At 59.1% G+C, this 20,315-nt stretch overlaps 2 protein-coding genes across 15 annotated transcripts in view; one reads left to right on the top strand and one right to left on the bottom strand.

Annotated features, from left to right (window-relative positions):
* ABCC10 (ATP binding cassette subfamily C member 10) overlaps nucleotides 1-15,631 on the top strand; it is a 27,892-nt gene extending 12,261 nt beyond the window's left edge. For 4 of the 13 annotated variants that reach the window (XM_066993859.1, XM_048080101.2, XM_048080102.2 and 1 more), the window contains exons 8-22: nucleotides 99-270; nucleotides 1,287-1,385; nucleotides 1,602-1,791; nucleotides 2,154-2,231; nucleotides 2,617-2,808; nucleotides 3,248-3,383; nucleotides 3,749-3,944; nucleotides 4,094-4,437; nucleotides 4,609-4,778; nucleotides 5,069-5,229; nucleotides 5,636-5,889; nucleotides 6,209-6,354; nucleotides 6,727-6,824; nucleotides 7,019-7,131; nucleotides 8,736-9,234. In XM_066993859.1, coding sequence (XP_066849960.1) covers nucleotides 99-270; nucleotides 1,287-1,385; nucleotides 1,602-1,791; nucleotides 2,154-2,231; nucleotides 2,617-2,808; nucleotides 3,248-3,383; nucleotides 3,749-3,944; nucleotides 4,094-4,437; nucleotides 4,609-4,778; nucleotides 5,069-5,229; nucleotides 5,636-5,889; nucleotides 6,209-6,354; nucleotides 6,727-6,824; nucleotides 7,019-7,131; nucleotides 8,736-8,871 — 2,485 coding nt within the window. In that variant the 3' untranslated portion in view covers nucleotides 8,872-9,234. The other 9 variants (XR_010830213.1, XM_066993862.1, XM_048080103.2 and 6 more) reach the window with 9 other exon arrangements.
* On the bottom strand, nucleotides 10,132-20,315 carry DLK2 (delta like non-canonical Notch ligand 2). 2 transcript variants are annotated; one of them, XM_066993870.1, is made up of 6 exons: nucleotides 20,103-20,315; nucleotides 15,591-15,692; nucleotides 14,738-14,801; nucleotides 13,479-13,609; nucleotides 12,690-12,834; nucleotides 10,132-12,356 (listed from the first exon to the last, which is right to left on the bottom strand). In XM_066993870.1, exons 1-6 carry the CDS (start codon nucleotides 20,173-20,175, stop codon nucleotides 11,576-11,578), a joined length of 1,296 nt encoding a protein of 431 aa, XP_066849971.1. In that variant the 5' UTR covers nucleotides 20,176-20,315; the 3' UTR covers nucleotides 10,132-11,575. The 2 variants fall into 2 exon arrangements, with proteins under 2 accessions (XP_066849971.1, XP_013026453.2); XM_013170999.3 differs by lacking the exon at nucleotides 20,103-20,315 and adding an exon at nucleotides 15,777-15,804.

The raw sequence follows: 20,315 nt of genomic DNA, 5'->3' as shown, positions 1-20,315 counted from the left end.
GGCAAGGACCATCCAGAGCTGCCCGTATTCACAGGTCGTTTTGATCTGCTGATAGTTCACCTGTGCTGCCTTTCCATCCACCTCTGGTGTGCTTGCAGACAAGGTGGACAAGTGTACGTTTGTGACCTGGAGCAAGGATTTGGTCTGGCCACACAGGAGCCTTGGATCCAGTTTGCCACTGTCCGCGAGAACATCCTGTTTGGGCGGGACTATGATGCCAGGCTGTATGAGGAGGTGGTGGAGGCCTGTGCCCTCTCTGAGGACCTGAACGTGAGTGCCTGAACTCTAAACCTTCCTGGGCCGCCTCGGCCAGCTTTTGCATCCAGCCTGAGCCTCACGGGGAGGAGTTCTCATTCTTGCAGGCTTGAGCCTGCTTTTGCAGTGTCCCAGTCACAGGGGCTGGAGCTAGGTGATCGTTAAGGTCCCTTCCAAACCAAGCCATTCTATGATTCTGTGATTCCCAATCCCAGACCATGCCTAGCCCCACTTTTCGTTAAGGCGTGAAGTCGCTTTGGTAGCACTTTGGATGGTTTCCTCTGCGCTGAGTTCTTCATCCTGGGGAAAGATGTTCTTTGCAACTGGCTGTTGACTGCCGGGTTTTTCAGGCAAAACCTATCAGCAGCTGATGCTCTTTTGTATCAGAGGGCGACTCCCTGGGATCTGGAGGGGCTGAGTCTGTGGTCCTCCCATCAGGAATGCACGTATGCTAGGTTTGAAGCTTGTGGCTACGTTAGCCAGTGAACTTTCTGTTACACCTGACAGGAAACTTGCCTCTTCCTCTGGGTTTATAAACTGGAGCCCAGTTTTCTGAAGTGCCAAGCACTAGAAGTTCCTGCTGACTTCAGCAGAAGTTGTGAATGCTATATAAGATAAAGTATTTATTTGAGAAGTTGTAGACATTGCCCATGGAAGTTGTTTCCAACTATTGAAACTCAACTGTTCTTACTGTTTGGATGGGCCCTGGCATTATTTTGTTGAAGGCACAGCTACTGCTCTCCCAGAAAAATCCTAGGCACAGTTTTAGGGTTGTCTCGGACCAGAAGTTGCTCAATGGGTGGTTCAGATGTGGCCACCTGCTGGAGTCTAAGAGACTCTGTTGACACAGAGGTTGCCAAGCTTGCCAGTTGTCTGCAGAACCAGGGTGTGTACTGTTGCATTGCTTCATTTCTGGTAAGAGGTCACCCTAAGGAGTTACTGCCGGCGTCAGGAGAGGGATCCCAGTGTTCTGATCCTGAGTCCCCAGTAGCTTCCTGCCCCTTTTAAATGGATTTTCTTGAATGTTTCAGATTTTACCAGCAGGTGACCAGACAGAGGTGGGCGAAAATGGCGTGACACTCAGTGGGGGACAGAAGGCTCGGATAGCCCTTGCCAGAGCTGTTTACCAGGTAAATAGCAAAGCAGCTGTGCTGCGCCCCGTGCCAAGTCAGATGCAGAGAAGTTGGAAGCACGCAGCTGTGCAGTGCGCTCTGGCAGCACGTCTTAAACCACATCGGGCTGGCCTAAAGGTGCTGGCAGTGTGCCATGCTGAGGCACTTGCACTCTTCAGCACTGCCTGCTCAGGCAGGGCCAGGGGCTGTATCCCTGTCTTTTGTCTCTCTCAGGAGAAAGAGCTTTACCTCCTTGATGATCCCCTGGCTGCTGTTGATGCAGATGTCGCCAATCATCTTATGCGGAAATGCATTCTTGGAGTTCTCCAACACAAAACCAGGATCCTTTGCACCCACAGGACTGAGTTTTTGGAGAAGGCTGATGCCTTGTTGTTGATGGACAATGGCAGGATAGTCAAGACAGGTACAGTGGCTGTCTTTGCAGGCATCCATTTGTGCCTGTGGGCTAGTTTTGAATGGCTTGAGCAAAGATGGCCATGAAGGAATAGGAGTAACTAGTGGGAAACCCAAAGAGGGGTAAAGAGCTTGAGGACACTGCATGTGGGCAAAGAAGGCAGTGTGGAAAGGAGCGTGCAGATGCACAGATACAGAGATGGGGAGCTGATAAGGCAGAAAGCCATGGCAGGATATAAGGAGCAGAGCCCTCAAGGATGCAGCTGCTGTGAGAGGAAATATGGGATGTCGTGTTAGAGCAAAACTGGGCCATTTTGTAGCTGGAGTCTGTTCCTCTCAGTCTCTGAAGCATTTGCATGTCTCTCTCTGCAGGCACACCAGCTGATATCCTGCCACTTGTGGAAGCTATCCCCAAATTCAAAGATGTGGACAAGAGGCAGAAGGACAAAGGTCTGTACCTGGCAAGCTTGGGGGTGGCTGGGGCAGTACAGCTCAGCTGAGCACCCAGGCAGAACCCATACCTGAGGGCTTAAGCAGAGCTCCCAGCACCCTGCTGTGCTGTGGCAGTGCTGATCTGTGGGTAGTCTGTTCACAGGGGGAGAGGAGGCCTAGGTATGATCAGGTGTTGGTCTGGAGCAGTGTTTGAATCTTCTTTTTCCTTTGTGGTCCGGATCTGGATGAAAGTCTGCCAGAATTGGTGCACCTACCTTGAAAGGGGAGAGAGGATGGAAGAAAAGTCTTCCTTATAGCCTAGATTTGTTCCATGTGCAGCAAGGAGCAGCTCCAGGAGGTACTTACATTGCACTGACCTTTGCTTTTGCTTCTATCCCCACAGCCCCTGATGAGCAAAGCCAAGAAGAGGACATAGAGACAGAGGCAGAAGAATCATCCCAGGACAATCATCTTCTCCACAAGGAGGAGGAGAAGAAAGAAGGGGCAGTGGCTTTTCAGGTCTACAAGGCGTATTGGTTGGCAGTGGGCAGCTGCTTGGCATTATCCATCCTCTTCTCACTGCTCCTGATGCAAGGTGAGGCAATGACCCAGGAGTGCATCTCTCTTTAGATGTTCCTCTCCTCTTGTTTCCTGGCTATGTGGAGTCCAGGGAAGGAAAGAGACTGGGGATTTAATTGCTCTCTCTGCACCAGGAAGAGCGCTTTTCTCTTCCACAAACTAAAGTAGCATGGTGGGGACAGGAGGGGGGAATACGTGGGAACTGGCTCTTGCCTCTCATTTGCTGCTGCAGTTGTATGTGTGCTCCTTTAGCAGTGCCCTGTCACTGCTGCAGCTCGTGGCAGTTCCCTTGCTCGTGCTTTACTAGGAACAGTGCAGAGTGAACACAAGGGAAGACTAAACTGGGCAGTGAGACAAAAACAAAAGCTGCCCACCTACTTCCCTTCCAGGTTTCCTGCTTTGTATTTGCTGACTTGAAGGCTGAATCCCTCTTTATAGTCTATCTCTCTCTGTAGCATCCAGAAATGTCTCAGATTGGTGGCTCTCACATTGGATCTCCAGCATATCCAAGACAGCAAATACCTCTGTGATGGTCTGCTCAGCGTCCCTGCCATCTGCAGAGCTGCTTCTCTTCTCCGCTGTTGGGCTCGTGTAAGTGAACACTGGGCAGGCAATGCCAAAACCAAAAACACTCCCATTTTGCCCTTGTGCTTTTGAATATCCTTCTGGAGACCACCCCACTGCAGGTGATCCATATAGCTGCTTTGAGAAAGACAGAATTGAAATCTCTGGCCAGAGGGGGAACTGATAAAGTGCCTGTAGGGCTTGTAACCTGAGGCTGACAGAAGACCCCTGGCTGTATAGTAATCAGAGCATTTGTCTCAGCATAGCAGAGGAGGAGTATCAGGCTGGAGTATCCCGATTTCCCCTTGAGTCTGTTTTTGGGTCCTGGTGCCCTGAGTGTACTGCCATAGGGACCTTGGCAGATTGATAATCTTCCTCCTTCCCCGTTCTAGCTCCCCTGTTCAAGCTCTGGACACAGCCCCAGTCCCTTCCAACAGTTCAGCAGATGTGAATTTCTACCTGATGGTTTACGGGAGCATTGCAGGAGCCAACTCCCTCTTCACCATTTTTCGGGCCTTCCTCTTTGCTTATGGCACCATCCGTGCTGCCATTGTCATCCACAACCGACTGCTCCAGAGGGTTATAAAGGTAATGGTCAAAAAGTCCAGGACAGGCTGGGGTTCCTGCAAGTCGTTCTGCCCTGCTATTCTTCTCATAGTTGGGAGTAAAAGTGTGAGAGATGGCTTTCTGCTGGCATTAGCTGATGAGCTCTTGCTTTCTCGTTCCCTTGCTGCCAGGCCACGGTCACCTTCTTTGACACCACGCCAACAGGCCGCATCCTGAACCGCTTCTCCTCAGACCTGTACTGCGTGGATGACACCTTGCCATTTATCCTCAACATCTTCCTGGCCAACATGTACGGGCTCCTGGGCATGCTGGTGATAATCACCTATGGCCTGCCTTGGATTGGCCTGGTCTTACTCCCCCTGGCTGCCCTCTACTTCTCTATCCAGCGCTATTATCGGCGCACGTCGCGGGAGCTCAAGCGCCTTTACAGTCTCACCCTGTCTCCCATTTACACTCACTTCTCAGAGACCCTCTCGGGACTGAGCAGCATCAGAGCCATGCGGGCAGCAGAGAGGTGAGTGGAAGGGAACAGCACCCAGGGGGCCAAAACTTTGGCTTTGTAGACCAGCGCCATCCTGACGTGGGGCTGCTTACAGGGTGGTGGGAATGCCCCTGCTCTGGGGCAGTAGGGATGGGGGTTGAGTGGTGCACAGTCTGCTGTGAACCTCTGTTGTGCTCCTGCCAGGTTTGAGTTGGAGAATCAGCTGCACCTGGAGCAGAACCAGCGCTGCCTCTTTGCCAGCAACACAGCAATGCAGTGGCTGGACATCCGCCTGCAGATGATCGGGGTCGCTGTGGTTACTGCTATTGCAGGAATTGCCATCATCCAGCACCAGAAGGATCTGGGAAATCCAGGTAGGCTGCCAGGAACTGTTCTGTCCCCACCCTGGGGCTGTAGCCCAGGGGTTCCTCTTCTCCCAGTCCAGAGCTGCGCATCTCCCTTTATCAGAGTAGGATCCAGAGCTCCCACTCCCTGCCACTCTGCTTTTTTGCCTTCAGCTCCTGTTCCTCCTTCTGCATGTCCCCCTTCTAGAGTTGGATCCCAGACTCCAGAGCGCTGACTTCTCCCGTTTCTTTGTCCTGCCACCAAGGTCCCAGCTCTTTCCCTGACGTTAACGCTCTTGTTTATGTTTTTGTCCTATCAGGACTTGTGGGCCTGGCGCTCTCGTATGCGCTGTCTGTCACAAACCTTCTCTCAGGCCTCATTTCCAGCTTCACTACGACAGAAACCATGATGGTGAGTGTGGAGCGGACAGAGGAATACACTACAGACATCCCTGTGGAGCCCCAGGATAAAGTGGTCCAGGTAAAAGCTTAAATGTGTTCTCAGGGACTGGCCCTGTGCCCTGCACTTGCCTCCAGGTGGAGATGAGAAGGTTCCAGCGTGCAGGGAGGGCCCTCACCTACAGAATCCGTTTTGATCATTTATCCTTTACCAGTGCATCCCAAGGGGGGGGCGAACCTCAGGCAGGAGTTGTTGCAGGCTAGAATGACAGGAAGGATAGAAGAGCAGAAATGGGTGGTAGGGCTACGCTGTGAGGGAAAAACAGGCGTAGAAGGGGGCTGGAAACAGAACTGGTCTGCACCTTGAGTCTCTTCGAAAGCCAAGCAACAGTCCGAAGGGGTGGATGGGGCTTGGTCTGCGTGAAGGTGAGGCTGAAGGTGACAGTGGGTCACAGTCACGCTCTGTCTCACTCTGGTGCCCCCCTTAGGTAGCTGCTGACTGGCCAAGCAGGGGGCTTGTGGAGTTCCAGCACGTGGTCCTGGCCTACCGAGCAGGCCTGCCCAATGCACTCGACGGAGTGAGCTTCACCGTGTACCCCGGAGAGAAGGTGGGGATTGTGGGTCGCACAGGATCTGGAAAATCCACTCTTTTCTTGGCACTTTTCCGTATGCTGGAGCTGAAAGCAGGCCGGATTCTCCTGGATGGTGTTGACAGCCGGCTGGTGGGCTTGGAGGAGCTGAGGTATGGGGGTCTGAGCAGAGCAGGGGGCAGCCCAGGGGGGTCAGGAAGCTGAGAACTGTCAGTGGTCGGATGCCAAAGGGAAGAACGAGGAGGAAAGGGTTTACTGCCCATGCACCCTCTTGTCATGGCAGCTTCTTATGAGTTGCTCTGTTGTCACTGTAGAGCTGTGCTAAGGAAACCAGGAGGAGTGTGTGATCCATGCCCTGTATCTGTGTCTCTAAACTATGCGGAGAGACACTGCCCCAGGAAAAAAAAGTAAATAGGACTTCGGTTTTCTGCAGAACCCACCCCATGAGCTCTCGGCTCTCCTTTCTTGCAGATCTAGGCTGGCCATCATCCCCCAGGATCCATTTTTGTTCAGTGGTTCAATCCGGGAGAACCTGGACCCTCAGGGAAAAAGGACGGACGCTGAGCTTCACGAGGTGCTAGAGCAGTGCCATCTGCGGGACGCAGTTACCCAGATGGGTGAGTCTGAACGCAGCGTGACGAGGTTGGTGAGCCCTGCTCCTGGGAGAGGGGAGAGGGCCTCAGCTTGGGCAGGGAGCTGAGGAAAAGAGGCCAGGCGTGCAGCAGGGAATTGGTTGGGTGAGGCCATCCTGCTGGTGAGGCCAGGCCTCAGTGAACGCCTGAGGGAGATGCCGGTCCCCTTGTTCTAGCAGAGCAGTGCGTCTCCGTGCCAGCTGTCGTTTGCCTCTGAGCAGAGGAGCTCCAGTTCCCGAGGCTTGGGCCTGAGCAGGATTGGGATTTTGAGTGCCACTGGGAAAGCCCCGGACTGGGGGAGCCGTGTGGGGGCTACGCACAGCCTGGTGGGGTGGCCGCTGAGCTTGCCTCCTGCAGGTGGATTGGACAGCGAGCTGGGAGAGAGAGGAAAGAGTCTGTCAGTGGGACAGAGGCAGCTGGTGTGTCTGGCAAGAGCCCTCCTGACGCAGGCCAAGGTGAGTGCCTGCTGCCACCCAAGCGAGGGGTGGAGGAGCTGCTGACAGCCCTGCTGGCCTGACAGGACGGAGCTCCAGAGGTGGGGTGTGGAGGGGACGGGTGGCCTGTGCTACCTTCTCAGGCCGTCCCCGGGCGGGGATTGGGGTCTCCCAGAGGGTGCGTGGGAGCTCCCTTCGCTCTCTGTCCCTGGCAGGTGTTGTGCATTGATGAGGCCACCGCCAGCGTGGATCAGAGGACGGACCAGCTGCTGCAGCAAACCATCCGCCAGCGCTTCGCTGACAAAACCGTTCTGACGATTGCTCACAGGTAGGGAGGAAGCAGCAGCACTCGGCGCATAACTTTATCCTGCCACCGTGTCATTCCCTCACAGGGAGCAGTGGTTACGCCTGCCATGCCTGGACCTTGAGCTGTGATGGGGCTTTTCAAGTGTGAAAGGACGGAACTTGCCTGCGTGCCCGTTCCGCTTTATTAGCCCCTGGGTGCTGGGAACAACTGGGTGTTAAAACGTTGTACCTAGAAACTGGGGGACGGCAAAGGGCAGAACACCACCGCAGCATGTGGCAGGGGGCTCCCCTGGGCGCTGCCTACCGGGGGCAGGGAGCGCACGAGGCCGTGTGGTTCTGCCTGACGGGGCAAGGCGCGGTGGAGAAGTGTCCTACAGGAGGGAGCAGTTGGACCCACGGGTGGAGCGGGTGTCTCTGGCTCAGTAGAGGGCACTGCAGGACAGCCAGCGGCGAAGGGCTGCAGCCAGCTTCTGGCCAGAGGAGGCAGAACACGGTAATTTCGCTTTCCGAATCCCTGAGCTTTGGTCCCCGCCTGCACCCGATGCTGGCCGGCTAGGCGTCGCCCAGGCAGGAGAGGGCAGCAGTGCTTGCTCCACAGAGGAGAGATTTAATGTAGGAGTAGGGGCAGAAGATGGTTACAGGCAGGACAAAACGCAAATACCGTGGATACTGAGAAGGGGTGGGTCAGTATTAGGCAGTGGTCTCTGCCCAGAGTATTCTCGCAGATGCCAAGCGGAGAAGAATTTGGAGGAGGGATGTGCAATTGTGTGTAGGGTGTTATAAAGGGAACTGCTTCCCAGCACAAAGGTTAGCACAGAAATAAAAGTCGAACAAGCAGGTGGCGGGGGCTTGTGCCCTGCTGCACAGGAGTGGGAGAGGTGGGTGACGGGCAGGGCGAGCTGGGCTTTGCGAGTGAAGCGTGTGGGTCTCGTTAAATGAGCTAGGTGGGAGGGAGGCAGGAGGGTGTGGTGGGAACGTGGCTCCCCTGCTAGGGAGGTTACGCAGAACTGGAGTAGAAATGTAAGCACACCGTGGGCTGCGGTGTGTGTTTGGGGTGAGGGCAGGCCTTCTTTGATGGAGGAGCAATTATTGAGGAGCAGCAGCAGAGGAAGGAGTGACAGGAGGCAAAGCAGCAAGACTGGGCTGAAGATGGCCCCAGCCTTTCTACCACTGGGACGGAGATGGGAGAGCAGTAAGGAGGGAGAGGTGGTGATGGGGTTTGTACCCGTGGTTCTTCCACACTATTCAGCTTTGAGTGAACCATTCGTTGGATGGGTGAAATTTAGGGCTGGAAGTGACAAGTACTTGTCCTTTGCCCCTCCAGGTCACTTCCAGTGCTGCAGCCTGGTACTTTTTTGGGAATGAAACAGAGTCCTGAACCACCTGGTGCTTTAATCTGCCCAAATCCTGTGTCCTGGCCTCCTGTCTTGTGATTTTGTAGGGTTGTAGTTCCTTACTAAACAGTGCGCGACCTTGCAAAGACATTACTGCTGCCCCGTCCATCCTCCCCGGGGCCAGCAACAAGGAGATCCCGGTCTCGGGCCACCCCTTGCCAGCAGGCAAGGCAGCGTGTGGGGTTTCTCCTCAGGTTCCCTAACGTGTGTCCTGGCCTCGGCTGTTCTGCAGGCTCAACACCGTCTTGGACTCGGACCGCGTGCTGGTGATGCAGGCCGGGAGAGCGGCAGAGCTGGACTCGCCCAGCAGCCTGAGCCAGAAGGAGGGCTCCTTGTTCCAGCGCCTCCTGCGCAGCGGGCAGCAGTGACCTCCCCGCCGGGCTGGGCCCAGGCAGCCCCTCTGGCTCTGTGGCTGGCTTTCCTCCAGCCTCAGCCAGCAGCTCTGTCCCCGCAGGGCCGGGAGCTGCTGAGGTGAGAGAAGGGGTTGTTCCTGCCTGCAGACAGCAACTGTGTGTCCTCGGGGACGGGAGCAGGGCACGGCGGCCCTTCCTTTGGTAGGAAAGATGGGAACGGGTGCTGAGGGCCATGCAAGCCTGGCTGGTGGGGCACTGTTCCTCTCCAAGGCTTCCCTTTGAGATTTCAGAGGGCTTTTCTGTTCGCTGAAGAATCAGTGACTCCTAGTCTGAGTCTCACATGTGCTGTTCAAAATAAAGTGGAAACATCCTCGTGGAGCTCTGTTATTTGGGTCCGTCCCCTGTGCCCCCCAGACACAGATATCCTTTGAGAGCTATGGGAGTGGTGCCCTCTTTGCACAAGAACAACCCTGCCTGCTCCCTTGCACTGTCACGGGACACTGAGTGCTCCAAGTACCCCACAAGGCTGCACCCAGGAACCTTGCTTCCCTTTCTCCCAGCTTACAGAGGAGAAAACCTTCCCCCTGAAGGGCCAGGATGTGATTATGCTGAAGGCCTCTAAGATTAGTTTATTGCAAGACCATCTTTCCTAGGGGAACTCGCAGTGACTCTTCCCCTGCTCCCAGCTGCACAAACACATGGCTTCCTTCAGTTTTAGGATCGATTTGCTCTTCCCATTAATGTTCTTGGACTCATTTTTGCGTTTTCCCCTTCTCCCCAGCACTCTGAGGCAGCACCTAGCATGTACACACTTTTGCTGTGCCGTCCTGAGGCAGGTCCCCTCTCCTTCCTCTAAGGCTGCCCGCAGGAGCCACCCCCACCCCCTGCAGCCCAGGTCCCCCCTTTGCCCAGTGACCCTGATAACCCCGGTAACCTTGGCTTCCCAAGCCAAGCAGCCTCCGATTTTTGGAGGCATCGAGGTCAAAGAGACCCTGGGAAGGTCCCTGGAGCTCACCCAGCAGCACAGTGCCAGGGCGGCGAAGCCAAGGGCTTCCAGGCAGTGAAAATTTTGTGGTGGCTGGGGCCAGAGCATGGGGCAGAACAACCCCTGTGCCACAACCTGTGTTCGTACTTCTGAAGGCAGCGATGGGGGTACTCAGAACGGGGCAGAGGAGGAAGCTGAGCGATCTGATCTGATCGGATATGCTGAGGGCGGGAGATTGATGCCCAGAGGTTCCTTCAACCTAAATTACTTTACGATTCCCCGATACGCTGTTTCTGGGCTTGTATTTGTTTTATTTGATAAAGGTACATCATCCATCCATGTATTAAAAAAATAATCTTTCTGATGAAGCCCCAGTCCCTTCTCCCAGGCCTCCCTCCTGGCTGAGCGTTCACTCCTCTGTCCACTCTCTTTGCACATCGCCTCGAGCTCAGCTCTGCAGCCCTGCAGGCCAGTAGCAGGGTTTATTTTGTTTTGTTTTGCTTTGCTTTGTTTGTAAGGGATCCACTGCTTAACCCCTGGTTCCCATGAGGCGGCAGCGCAGAAAATCCTGGCAGGGAGGCGCTGATCGCTGCGCACCAAACCAGAAAAGGCAGAGCAGACCTGGTACCCGGACTAAGTGCCACGGCAATCTGCTGCCTCTCAGCTGTGCTTTAGCAACGGTGGGGAAGGCAGCGCTCTGCCTGCTTCCTACAGTCGTCCCGGGCGCGTCACAGCCACGGCCGGGAGCGTGGCCTGCTTTGTATCAAGAAGCACTGCAGTGGCTGGTTTGAGGTTAGCGCTGGCAGCCTGCCTTGGCGTGGCTGGCAGGGGAAACGAGGGTCTGGATCTTGTGTTGCTCCTAACCCAGCCACAGCCCATCTCCAGCCTCGTCCATCTCCAGTTTCACCTGCAGGGGCGTGTGAGAAGGAGCAGCCCAGGCCCTGAGGACCCCGGAGGGGAGCAGGCTGTGCTCCTCCCCGTCAGCAAACAGCGAAGCAGAAGTGCGCGCTGGGGAAGCTTTGTGGTTTGCGTCCAGGCCAGAAAGGACGGCTCGGTAAGTGGGGGGAAAAGACCCCACGGATCATCAGGAGGAAGGTACGGAACACGTTTGTAACGCCAAGGCTGACAGCAAGAGGAAGGGGCATCCATCACACGGCAGGAAAAGAGCAGGAGGAGACCCCAGGTGATCTCCAGAGTCTCTTCGAACTGGCTCACAGAACCACAAGGCCGCGGAGCGAGAGCGTTTGCTCGCTCCTCAGGGACACGGCACCTGAAACGACAGCCTCCAGAAACCGCCGGGAGACCCTGTCCCATCCCGGGGCAGAAAGCCCTGAGCAGACGCAACCATCCCAAAGGCCCCAGAAGAAACACCCCAACACCAGCAGGAACAGGGCAAAGCCACTGCCAGTAGTCACAGGGAGGAGTTGCAAAGGGCCTGCCAGAAGACGTCTGTGAGACGGCCGTGTCCTCCTCCTCCGAGCGCTCACGTCGGAGCGGTACCGGCGCTGCTCCCTCGTGGGGCTGGCCCCACGTGGCCCTGCCTCGATTCCCGCGGGCGCTGGCTGTGCCGGCCGGGCGGAGATGGCTCGGACACGTCGCGCCGTGCCCAGCACCGTGGGGTTTCGTCGATGCGCTCGCTGCCCCGGTTTGCACCAGAAGAGCTGCCCGGGGCGCAGTCCGAGGGGGTCTGCCAGCACGACGACCTGCCGGGGCCTGGCTCAGAGTCCTCGCAGCTCACAGCTCCGTCGTCTTCCTGGGCTCGATCAGGACGGTGTTCAGCATGCCCACCTGGCACTCCTGGTCTTGGAGCTTCCTGGCAGCCTGCGAAGGGCTTTGGCACCAGTTCGACCTCTGACGGCCCCTCTGCCAGTTCCTCAGGATGAGCAGGACGGTGATGAGGACCAGCACCGCCGTCAGCACCCCGAACACCAGCACCGTCACCAGCTGGGCTTCGCTCAGCCCGGAGTCCCTCTGGGTCACCACCTCCTTCACAGAGATTTTCAACAACCCGCCCCCCGGCACTTTCTCGCTGTGGTTGGCCACGCGCCGCCCCGTGACCGCAGTCCTGACGGGCTCCGGCTGCGTCACCCCGGGGGGCGTCTCGCTGGTGGTGCTCCGCATCGCCCCGCCGCTCTCCTGGTTCGCAGGGTGGTAGGGGGCAGCCCAGGTGGGCTCGGGGACGGAGATCTCGCAGGTTTTGCCGGTGAAACGGTCAGGACACAAGCAGTCATAGTCGTTGATGCGGTCGTAGCACTTTGCCCCGTTCTTGCAGGGCTGGCTGGCGCAGTCGTTGATGTTGATGGTGCAGAAACGCCCCTCGAAGCCCACCTGGCACTGGCAGGAGAAGCGGTTGATGCCGTCGTGGCAGGTGGCACCGTTGGCACAGGGGCGCATCAGGCAGTCGTCCACGTCGTGCTCGCAGAGAGCCCCCACGAAGCCGGCGAGGCACCGGCAGGTGAAGTTGCTGGCAAAGCCGTTTTCGTCTTGACACTGCCCCCCGTTCTTGCACGGAGACCTGTGTGGGGAGAGCAAGGACAGGTCACGGCCCTGGCAAGAGAGCTGTTCCCCCTGCCCTCAGGAGGGAAATGCTGATGCTGCTGCTGCTGATGGAGCCAGCACGGTGCTGGCCATTCCCAAAGAGAGGACAGGGGATGGGAGTTTGCTCAAACCACAGCCCCAGCGGGACCACAGTGTGCCAAGCTAAGCCAAAGCTAACGATGGTTTTGGCTTAACTCCATTAGCACATGGAAATCCACGGATAATGAGCCAAGCTGGGCTGCTGCTCGGCAGTGCGTGACCCACAGCTAATGCTGTCTGTAATCTCGCCGCCCCGGCTGCTGTGTCTCACCCTGCCTTCTCGCACGGCCCTGCCTTCATCTCACAGTCCTTCCCGTGGAAGCCCTCTGGACACAGGCAGGAGTAGTCCCCGTCTCGGTCGTAGACGCACTGAGCCCCGTTCTGGCACGGGGACTGGTGTTCGCAGATGTGTATGTCTGAGGGGAAAGGAAAAGGTGGAATGAGCGAGAAATGGGGTCAGCGCGGCCAAGTTCAGCTCCCACACCCTGTCAGGCCCAGCGGGATGGGGACTGGCCGCAGTTTCTCCCTCCTCCCTTCCAACAGGCACCGGCAGCAACAGAAGTGCAGCCTGCAAAGCACCCAGCTTGGGGTGCAGAGAAAGCAAGAAGACTCCTCGTCGCCCTGCAAACTGTGCCATGGGTGTCAGCTGGCTGGCGGGCACAGACCCGCAGCAGTGGCACAGAGGCCATGGGGCCGGATGAAGGGACTTGTCCACAGCAGGAAGCCCGGGGGAAGCTGGAGGTGCTGCCCAAGCCCAGCCGTGGCGTGGGAAAGGCAGGGAGTTCATCCGCTGCGTTTCCGGAGGCTGGCCCGCGTCATGCAGCTCTCACCGTGCTGACAGGGACAGCCAGGGGACGTCGGGACATCCCATCTCCTGGGCAGCCCAGGCCAGCATCGTCTGGGTGGCTGCCAGCTGTGCCGTCCCTCCCGTCCGTGCAGGGTGTGCTGGGCTTCAACCACAGCCCTTCAGCCAACGCGCAGCACAGGGGATGAGCTCGGGTGAAGCCCCTCTGTCCCCTGCGGTGCCACCTACCAGTGTCGCATCCAGCCCGGGACTCACCTTTGTCGCAGAACTTGCCGGCCCAGCCGCTGTGACAGATGCACTGCCAGGGCTGGTGGCAGGTCCCGTGCAGGCACCCCGGCATGCGCACGCACTCCTCGCAGTACTCGCCCTCCCAGCCTGGATCGCACCTGGGGGACAGGGCAGGGCAGCGTCACGACACGCAGGCTATCGGCACCTCGTCTTCACGGAGACGCAGGATGGCAGGGCAGGGGGCAGCAGCACAGCTCAGCAGCCCGGCTCGGGGTGCCAGCATCCTGCTGCTCTCCTCCAGGCAGCTGCTCTGCTACGAAACCCCTGTGCATCCCCCTTCACACGGCCAAAGGGGTAGAGAAAAGACCCGTCCGCAACACCAAAACCCGTAGGGAATGGGACAAGAGGTCCCCAAGAACCCCATGCTTCGCTGCATCCCTTTGCATTATAATTTCCATCATTTTTCATCTGAAGTGGGCAGTAACCCAGGTGCAAGACACGTGGCTGGTGTGTGGAATACACTGACCAACGGGCTTATGGGGGCAGCGTGATGGGACAACCAAGCCCTGCAGGACACAACAAGCCCTCTGGCCCCAGATGGGCAGTGAGGTGGCCGTGGCTGTCAGCAAAGCAAAGCTGTGGTGCCCCAGTGGCTTTCCCTCACCCTGCCAGCTCCAAGGGGGAAAGCAAGCAGTGAGATAAGAAAAAGAGGGCATCTCTTTGGAAGCAGCGCTGAGTGGAGGTGGTACCAGACACTAAAAAAGCTATAAGCAGAACAGCACAAAGTTAAACCTAAGGAAAACAATGCAGTCTCTACAGTAAGCAAAGGGATTAATTTTCATGGCTGGGCTCGTTTTAGTGAGATGCGTGGTGACTGCAGCTTCAGCAGGCCAGCCTGAGGCTGCTTGTTCCCCACTGAGACTGGCTACTGGCGCTATGGGTTGTTTTGAAGAGATCGGGAACATGGTAACAAAATAAAATATTAATCAGAGGATTTTTGACAGGAATGGAGGTGGTACCCTGCACCTGATAGAGTCTGGGCAAATGCACTCCCACTTGGAGAACCGTGAGCTGAGAGAGGGCTGCAAGCATCCCTGCCCTCGGGTACCATAGGCTGCAGTGAGCAGGAGGCTCGAGCTCCTCTGCTTTCCTAGAAAGAGAGTGGTCAGCTGAAAAACCACAAGGGCAGAAGCTTCCCTGAGCAGCGGGGTGATCTCAGTGGGGCATTACCAAGGTGGAGGCATCGAGGGAGGGGGAGCAGCCGGGGCGGGGGCCCAGGGACGTACCTGCACTTCCCATCCTGGTCGCAGCAGCCGTGGGCCAGGTTGCAGCGCTCGCTGCAGTCATCACCTGCAAGGCAGGGGACAGGGGACAGAGGTTAAGTTCTGCTAGTGCCGGTATCCAGTTCTGCTTATTTATTTAAAGGCTGCTGTAAAGAAGCTGTAACTGAGCCGTGGCCTGGCCGTGCCGTGTCTCACCTGCTACCCAGCACCGGCCTGCTCCCTCCTGCCCCGTGTCCGCTTTCATCTCCACCTTCCCCTCTCCCCTGTCACCTGCTCAGAGGTTTCTGCAGGAGCCCAGGTTCAGGAGATGGCCGCCCTCCCCTGACCGAGCCTCTCCGTACACGAGGCAAGAGCCTCTCAAACCAAGCCAGCAGCGTCCAGGGACGGCTCAGCCCAGGCCTGGGCATCGCCGTCCCTCCCGCCTGCGGCCACCACCTCCCTCCTGGCAGATGGCTTTGGGAACTCAGCACTTATCCAGAGCTGGGGGAGGACAGAATAATCTTCAGGAGGGGATTTTGCCTCACGGGATCCAGGATGAAGCCACTCGGGTTCGGGATCTTCTCTCCCCCTCACCCTGCCTCTCCAAACGGGCCCATCAGTGCCCGTGAGAGGTGGAGCGGCGGAGCCTCACCGCCAGCCTGCTCAGCCACTGCCACCCCCACGGGCAGAGAGCGGGGGCCCTGCAGTGGCCACCAGTCACCCCCCAGGAGCTGGATGACCGAGCAGCATTTTCTGGTCTTCCAGGTCATTTTCTGGTCTCCCAGGTCTAGTTTGCATGGTGAACTGAGGCGACTTCAGCCATGCCAAGGACAGGTTTGGAAAGACGGACAGAAGAGAGACGGACCCAGAGACTCACCTTGGGCGAGCTGGTGATGCGCCAAGAGGATCCAAAGCAAGGACATGAGCTGGAGACAGAAGCTCCTGAGCATGGTCAGCGTGGCCCCACCGAGATGAACACCTACAGAGGTCAGAAGAGCAAGCTCAGGGAAGTCCCCTGGCTCACGCCGCAGCCTCGCTTCACGCATCCCTTCCTCTCCACTACCTGGGAGTTTTGAGCTGAAACATCCAGTTTTGTATGGACTTGTCACCGCACTCCTCTCTGTCCTTCCAGGCTCCTTCCTCTAAGGCAACGGTGGAGCGCTAAGAACCAAAAAGCCTTTTAACATGCGTGTGTGGGAGAACAGAAGGCATATACCCAGCGCTGAGCGCACAGCCGCTGAGGCTGCTGCACCGCTCTTCTCAGGGGAGCAGAAGCCTCCAGCACCCCCGCGCAGCTGCGGGGACCTTCACCTCCCCTCTCTGGATCAGGGGGACGTGGGCATCTTGTTAGGCAAGGTCCCTGCTCTGCACCCATCCTCCCATGCGCGTTCAAAGGGATAGATGGGCCGAGTCTTTCTACGGAGCCTGGGCTGCTTTTCAAAGACTTGCTGCCTGCTTGCTGGGCTGCAGCGAGAAAAACCCGATAAGCCGACGGCTAAGACGCGAAGCTCCTTCTGTCTCAATTAGACGCAGGGGGCCCCGGGTAAATCTAGTCGACGAGAGGGCAGCAAATAGCACCGGGGCTGGAGCCCCGAGCAGCGGAGGCGAGCACGCACCCTCGCTGGGCGCAGTCCTTTCCCTCGGCCATCCTGCAGAGAGCCCCGTGAGCACAGCGCTCCCGCACCCGTTTATTTCCCGGCCGCCTCCTGCCCTCCAAGTAGCGTTAAATACTTTCCAAAAACGCTTCACTCCCTCCCAGCCTTCTGGGGTTGTTAAGGGCAGGAAATTCTAGGGTGATATCATAAGGATATTACTATAATGAGATGGGAGGGGTTAAAGCGTTCTGCGAGGAGCGCGGTGCAGGTACAGAGCAGGCTCCATCCAGCTGCGTGGGTGTGATGGGCAGGGGCCATGCCACTCTCAGCCTTACTCCGAAGCGAGGGGAGGTTGTGTCGGGTCGATTGCTACACGAGAGACTACTCGGATTCGGAGAGATGTCCCCCCCCATGCCCGCGCATACACATCCATCGCAGGAAGAGGTGTCGGGGTCCCCGCTAGCGGCTTGACCCGCCTGGACCAGACAAAACAGCCCGCCGAACCTGAAGCAGCGATGTTGCTCAAAGCATCTCGCCGGCAGACAAACCACCACCCACAAAGGACGCGGCATTTTCAGGGGGGCTGGGGGATTTAATCGTCACTGCCCCAGCCAAATCCCAGCAGGGATCGCCGCATCCCCCCTCCGCACGCTCCCCTTGCCCCAGGACCGTCCTTCGCTCCCTGCCCCAAAATGCCGGGCAGCGGCGAACAGCTGCTGCATTTCAGGGGAGGGCGAAGGAACGCCTAGGAAACTTATAAAATAATTTAGGGCTGATGGCCGAGCAGTTGGGAGCCCATTCCCTCAGGGCCGGTGGGAGCTCAGCCTCGGCCACACGTCATCGCTAAGGTCCCTTCCCCGCGGCTCCCCATCGCCGCACCCCGGCCTCCGGGCGATGCTGCCCCACGGGCAGGGTGCTGGGGGCACCCTGGGGGGCAGCCGGGAGCCCCACGGGGGTGTGAGCGGGCCCGGCCTCGGGGCGCAGGGATGCTCCCCATTCCTCCCTTACGGCTGGGGGCTGCGGGCTATTAGTGTCCCCCCCCCGGGGGCTATTGCAGACACCCCTCGGGGGTCACCAGGGACCTCCGTGTGGCTGTGGGGGGCACAGGGACAACGCCAGGACGGGGGCTCTTCGTTCCGCTCTCCCAAACCGCGGCTACCGGGGGCACGGGAGGATGCACCGGGGGATGCCGCACCGCCACGGCTCTCCCCTCCTGCCCCCCCCCAGCAGCTTCGGGACCCCCCAGACCCCCCCGCACCCTCCGGGCGGGGGGTGCCCGCTCCCCCCGCTCCCCCCGCAGCCGCCTAGGGGGGCACATTTTTGGGGTAGAGGGGAGGGGGGGGTGGGGGGGGAGCTCTCACCGCCCGGGCCCCGCCGTTCCCGGGGCGGTACCGGGGGGTCGAGGCGCTGCCGGTGCCCCCCTCCCCGGGCTGCTCACCTCGGCTCGGCGGCGGCTATCGCGGGGCGCGGCGGCGGCGGCGGGGGGCGGCCATGCCCGGCTCGGCGGCGGCGGCGGCGGCGGCGGCGGCGGCGGCGGCGGGGCTGGGGAGGCGCGGGGCTGCGGAGGGAGCTGCCGCGTGTGCCGCTCCGCCCGCCGCCGCCGCCGCCGCCGTGCGCCCCGGCCGCCTGCCAGCGGCTGCGTGTGCCTGCACATCCCCGCTCCCTCCCCGGGACAGCCCGCCTCCCGCAGCCCCAAACCGCAGGCGGCCCCCCCACACCCCCCCGCCCCGGCCCGCTCACCCCTGCCCTGCTGCTGCCGCCGCCGGGGGCGGCCACACGCGGGACGCCCACCACACGCACCCCACACACCCCACACGCACCCCACGAACCCCACACACCCCACACACCCCACACGCACCCCACACACCCCACACGCACCCCACGAACCCCCCACGCCTCACAAACCCCACACACCCCACACGCGGGACGCCCACCACACGCACCCCACACACCCCACACACCCCACACACCCCACACACCCCACACACCCCACACACCCCACACGCACCCCACTCACCCCACACACCCCACACGCACCCCACACACCCCACTCGCCCCACACGCACACCCCACACACACCCCACACGCGCCCCACGAACCCCCCACGCCTCACAAACCCCCCACGCGCAGCCCCACGGACGCACGGAGGGGTCGCCCCACAGGCCAGGCCTCGGCGCCCAGCCCCTCAGAGGGAGCCGATGACCCAGGAGGAGCGAAGATGTCCCCCCCCGAGGCCTTCCCCGCCTGCCCCAAGGCCCTTGGGTGCAGCTCCGTTTCCAGGGCGCGGGGCAGCTCGGGGCAGCCACCCCAACAAACAAGAGCCGTCCCCCCTTCTGCTGCCGCTCGCAAGCCGTGGTCACCAATGCCCCAACGCTAAGACAAACCCAGGCAGAGGGCCGCCAAAGCTTTGGGAAGGACAGCTGCCCGCGCCCCTCCTCACCTTGCGTGGCCTTTCTGCCACTCGATAAGACCGCATTACTCTGCCACCTTCGGAGGTCCTAGCCGTCCTTTTAACCGGATTCCAGCCAGCCCTTTTCCACCCCACTCCAGCCCCCACAGTTTGCCATTCCCACCAGGAAGCAAGACCGACCCCACGCTCCTGGCACTCACGGGGATGCTGCCAAATCCCACCTCCTCACCACATCGGACAAAGTCCACCGCATCCCTGCTCCCCCCTTGTCACCTCCTCCAGTCCCCCTGACCCTTTGAGCCCCAGCAAAGCCCAGCTCGTCACTGGCTCTGGCTGCAGACCCCTGCTTGCTCCATCTTCAGCAGGTCTGGACAACGCCGCCCTACGGAGCACCAACATGGGTGCCTCTTGCCCCGACGGCCTCCTCCCTGCCTCTCTCCTGTCAGCCAGGAGCTCTGTTCCTTGCTTCCTGGTCCTTCCTGCCTCCTCCTGCCTTGCTCACCCCACATAACAGCTCCAGGGACCGGAGAGGTTGAATGAGTATGAGGAAAACCTCTGGACACCGTGTGCACGCTTGAGGGAGCACGTTTGCAGAGAGTGTTGATACCCGCGAGCGTCCGTGTCCGCACGAGGAGCGGTGTGGCAGAGGTGGGATCGGGCCGCCGAGAGCTGTGACAAGAAATGAGAGCAGCCAAGGCTGGGGAGGGCAAATGGAGTGCTGGAGACCTGAGTGCTGGGGCAGGGGAGAGAAACCACGGTGGGGCTTCGGAGGAGGTGAAGTGGGTGCATTTGAGGAAACGGGGTTTGGGGGTTGTTCCTGTCGGTGTGAGTATCACGGACAGGGAGGGATGGGCATAGAAAAGGTGGGTGCAGAGGAGGGGGAAGGGACCAGAAGGGCACGCCAAGCACCATGGACCCTAGGCATGCTCCTTCCTCAGCACTGAAGGACTCCTGTCCCATCCCTAAGCAAACTCACGAGTCCAAGCCTTGCTCTGGCAGCCCCTGGGCTGCCCAAGATGACTCGAGCTAAGCGGCTCTGTTTGCAGACCCAAGATACGGGGGCTGAGAAGGGGATTCCTGCTCTTGGCTTAGACCCGGCTCTGCTACGCTCTGATCCCTGCCATGCCATCCCTAGGGGCGTCTCACATGGAACAGCTGCTGGGTCAGAATTAGGAAGGATTTTTTCCTAGCCATAAGAGTCCCTCCAGTGATTTTCCCTCCGGTGAAGGAAACCCCACAAAGCAGGGACCCGGAGTGGGACTGGGAATGCCCCATCACCACGGTGCCTCTGTGCCTCTCCCCTCGGCACGTGCCAGCCGCAGCCTCCCTCCCGTGATGTCCTCCCGAGGCAGCACCACCGCTCCCAGCGAGACGGAAGAATTACCTGTCAGCGCCAGCTGGAAGCGCTTGCCTTTCCTCCAGCGTTTGCAACCTGTGCCTTGGAGGCAGCTGGACATCAGGGGCGAGGATGCTGGGCTGCGGGAGCAGGTGATGTTGCCTCTTCTCCTCCACCGAGGAGCCTTCCCCGGAGCAGGGAGAGAAAGAAACTCTTCCCTGTGCAGACGCCTACGGAAACTCACCCCTTCCTGCCCACTCC

Source organism: Anser cygnoides, chromosome 3 (assembly GCF_040182565.1).
Source record: "Anser cygnoides isolate HZ-2024a breed goose chromosome 3, Taihu_goose_T2T_genome, whole genome shotgun sequence".
Classification (NCBI taxonomy): domain Eukaryota; kingdom Metazoa; phylum Chordata; class Aves; order Anseriformes; family Anatidae; genus Anser; species Anser cygnoides.
The sequence above is the reverse complement of the archived record's forward strand: the minus strand, read 5'-3'. Positions and strand labels throughout refer to the sequence as shown.

Bases quoted from the DNA above. Each gene is read 5' to 3' on its own strand.
- DLK2 (XM_066993870.1), bottom strand. From the start codon at position 20,175: ATGTCCAGCTGCCTCCAAGGCACAGGTTGCAAACGCTGGAGGAAAGGC. The intron at 13,610-14,737 runs GTACGTCCCTGG...CCTGTCCCCCAG, and splicing joins GACCAGGATGGGAAGTGCAG to GTGCGATCCAGGCTGGGAGG. The intron at 12,835-13,478 runs GTGAGTCCCGGG...CTTTCCCCTCAG, and splicing joins CGGCAAGTTCTGCGACAAAG to ACATACACATCTGCGAACAC.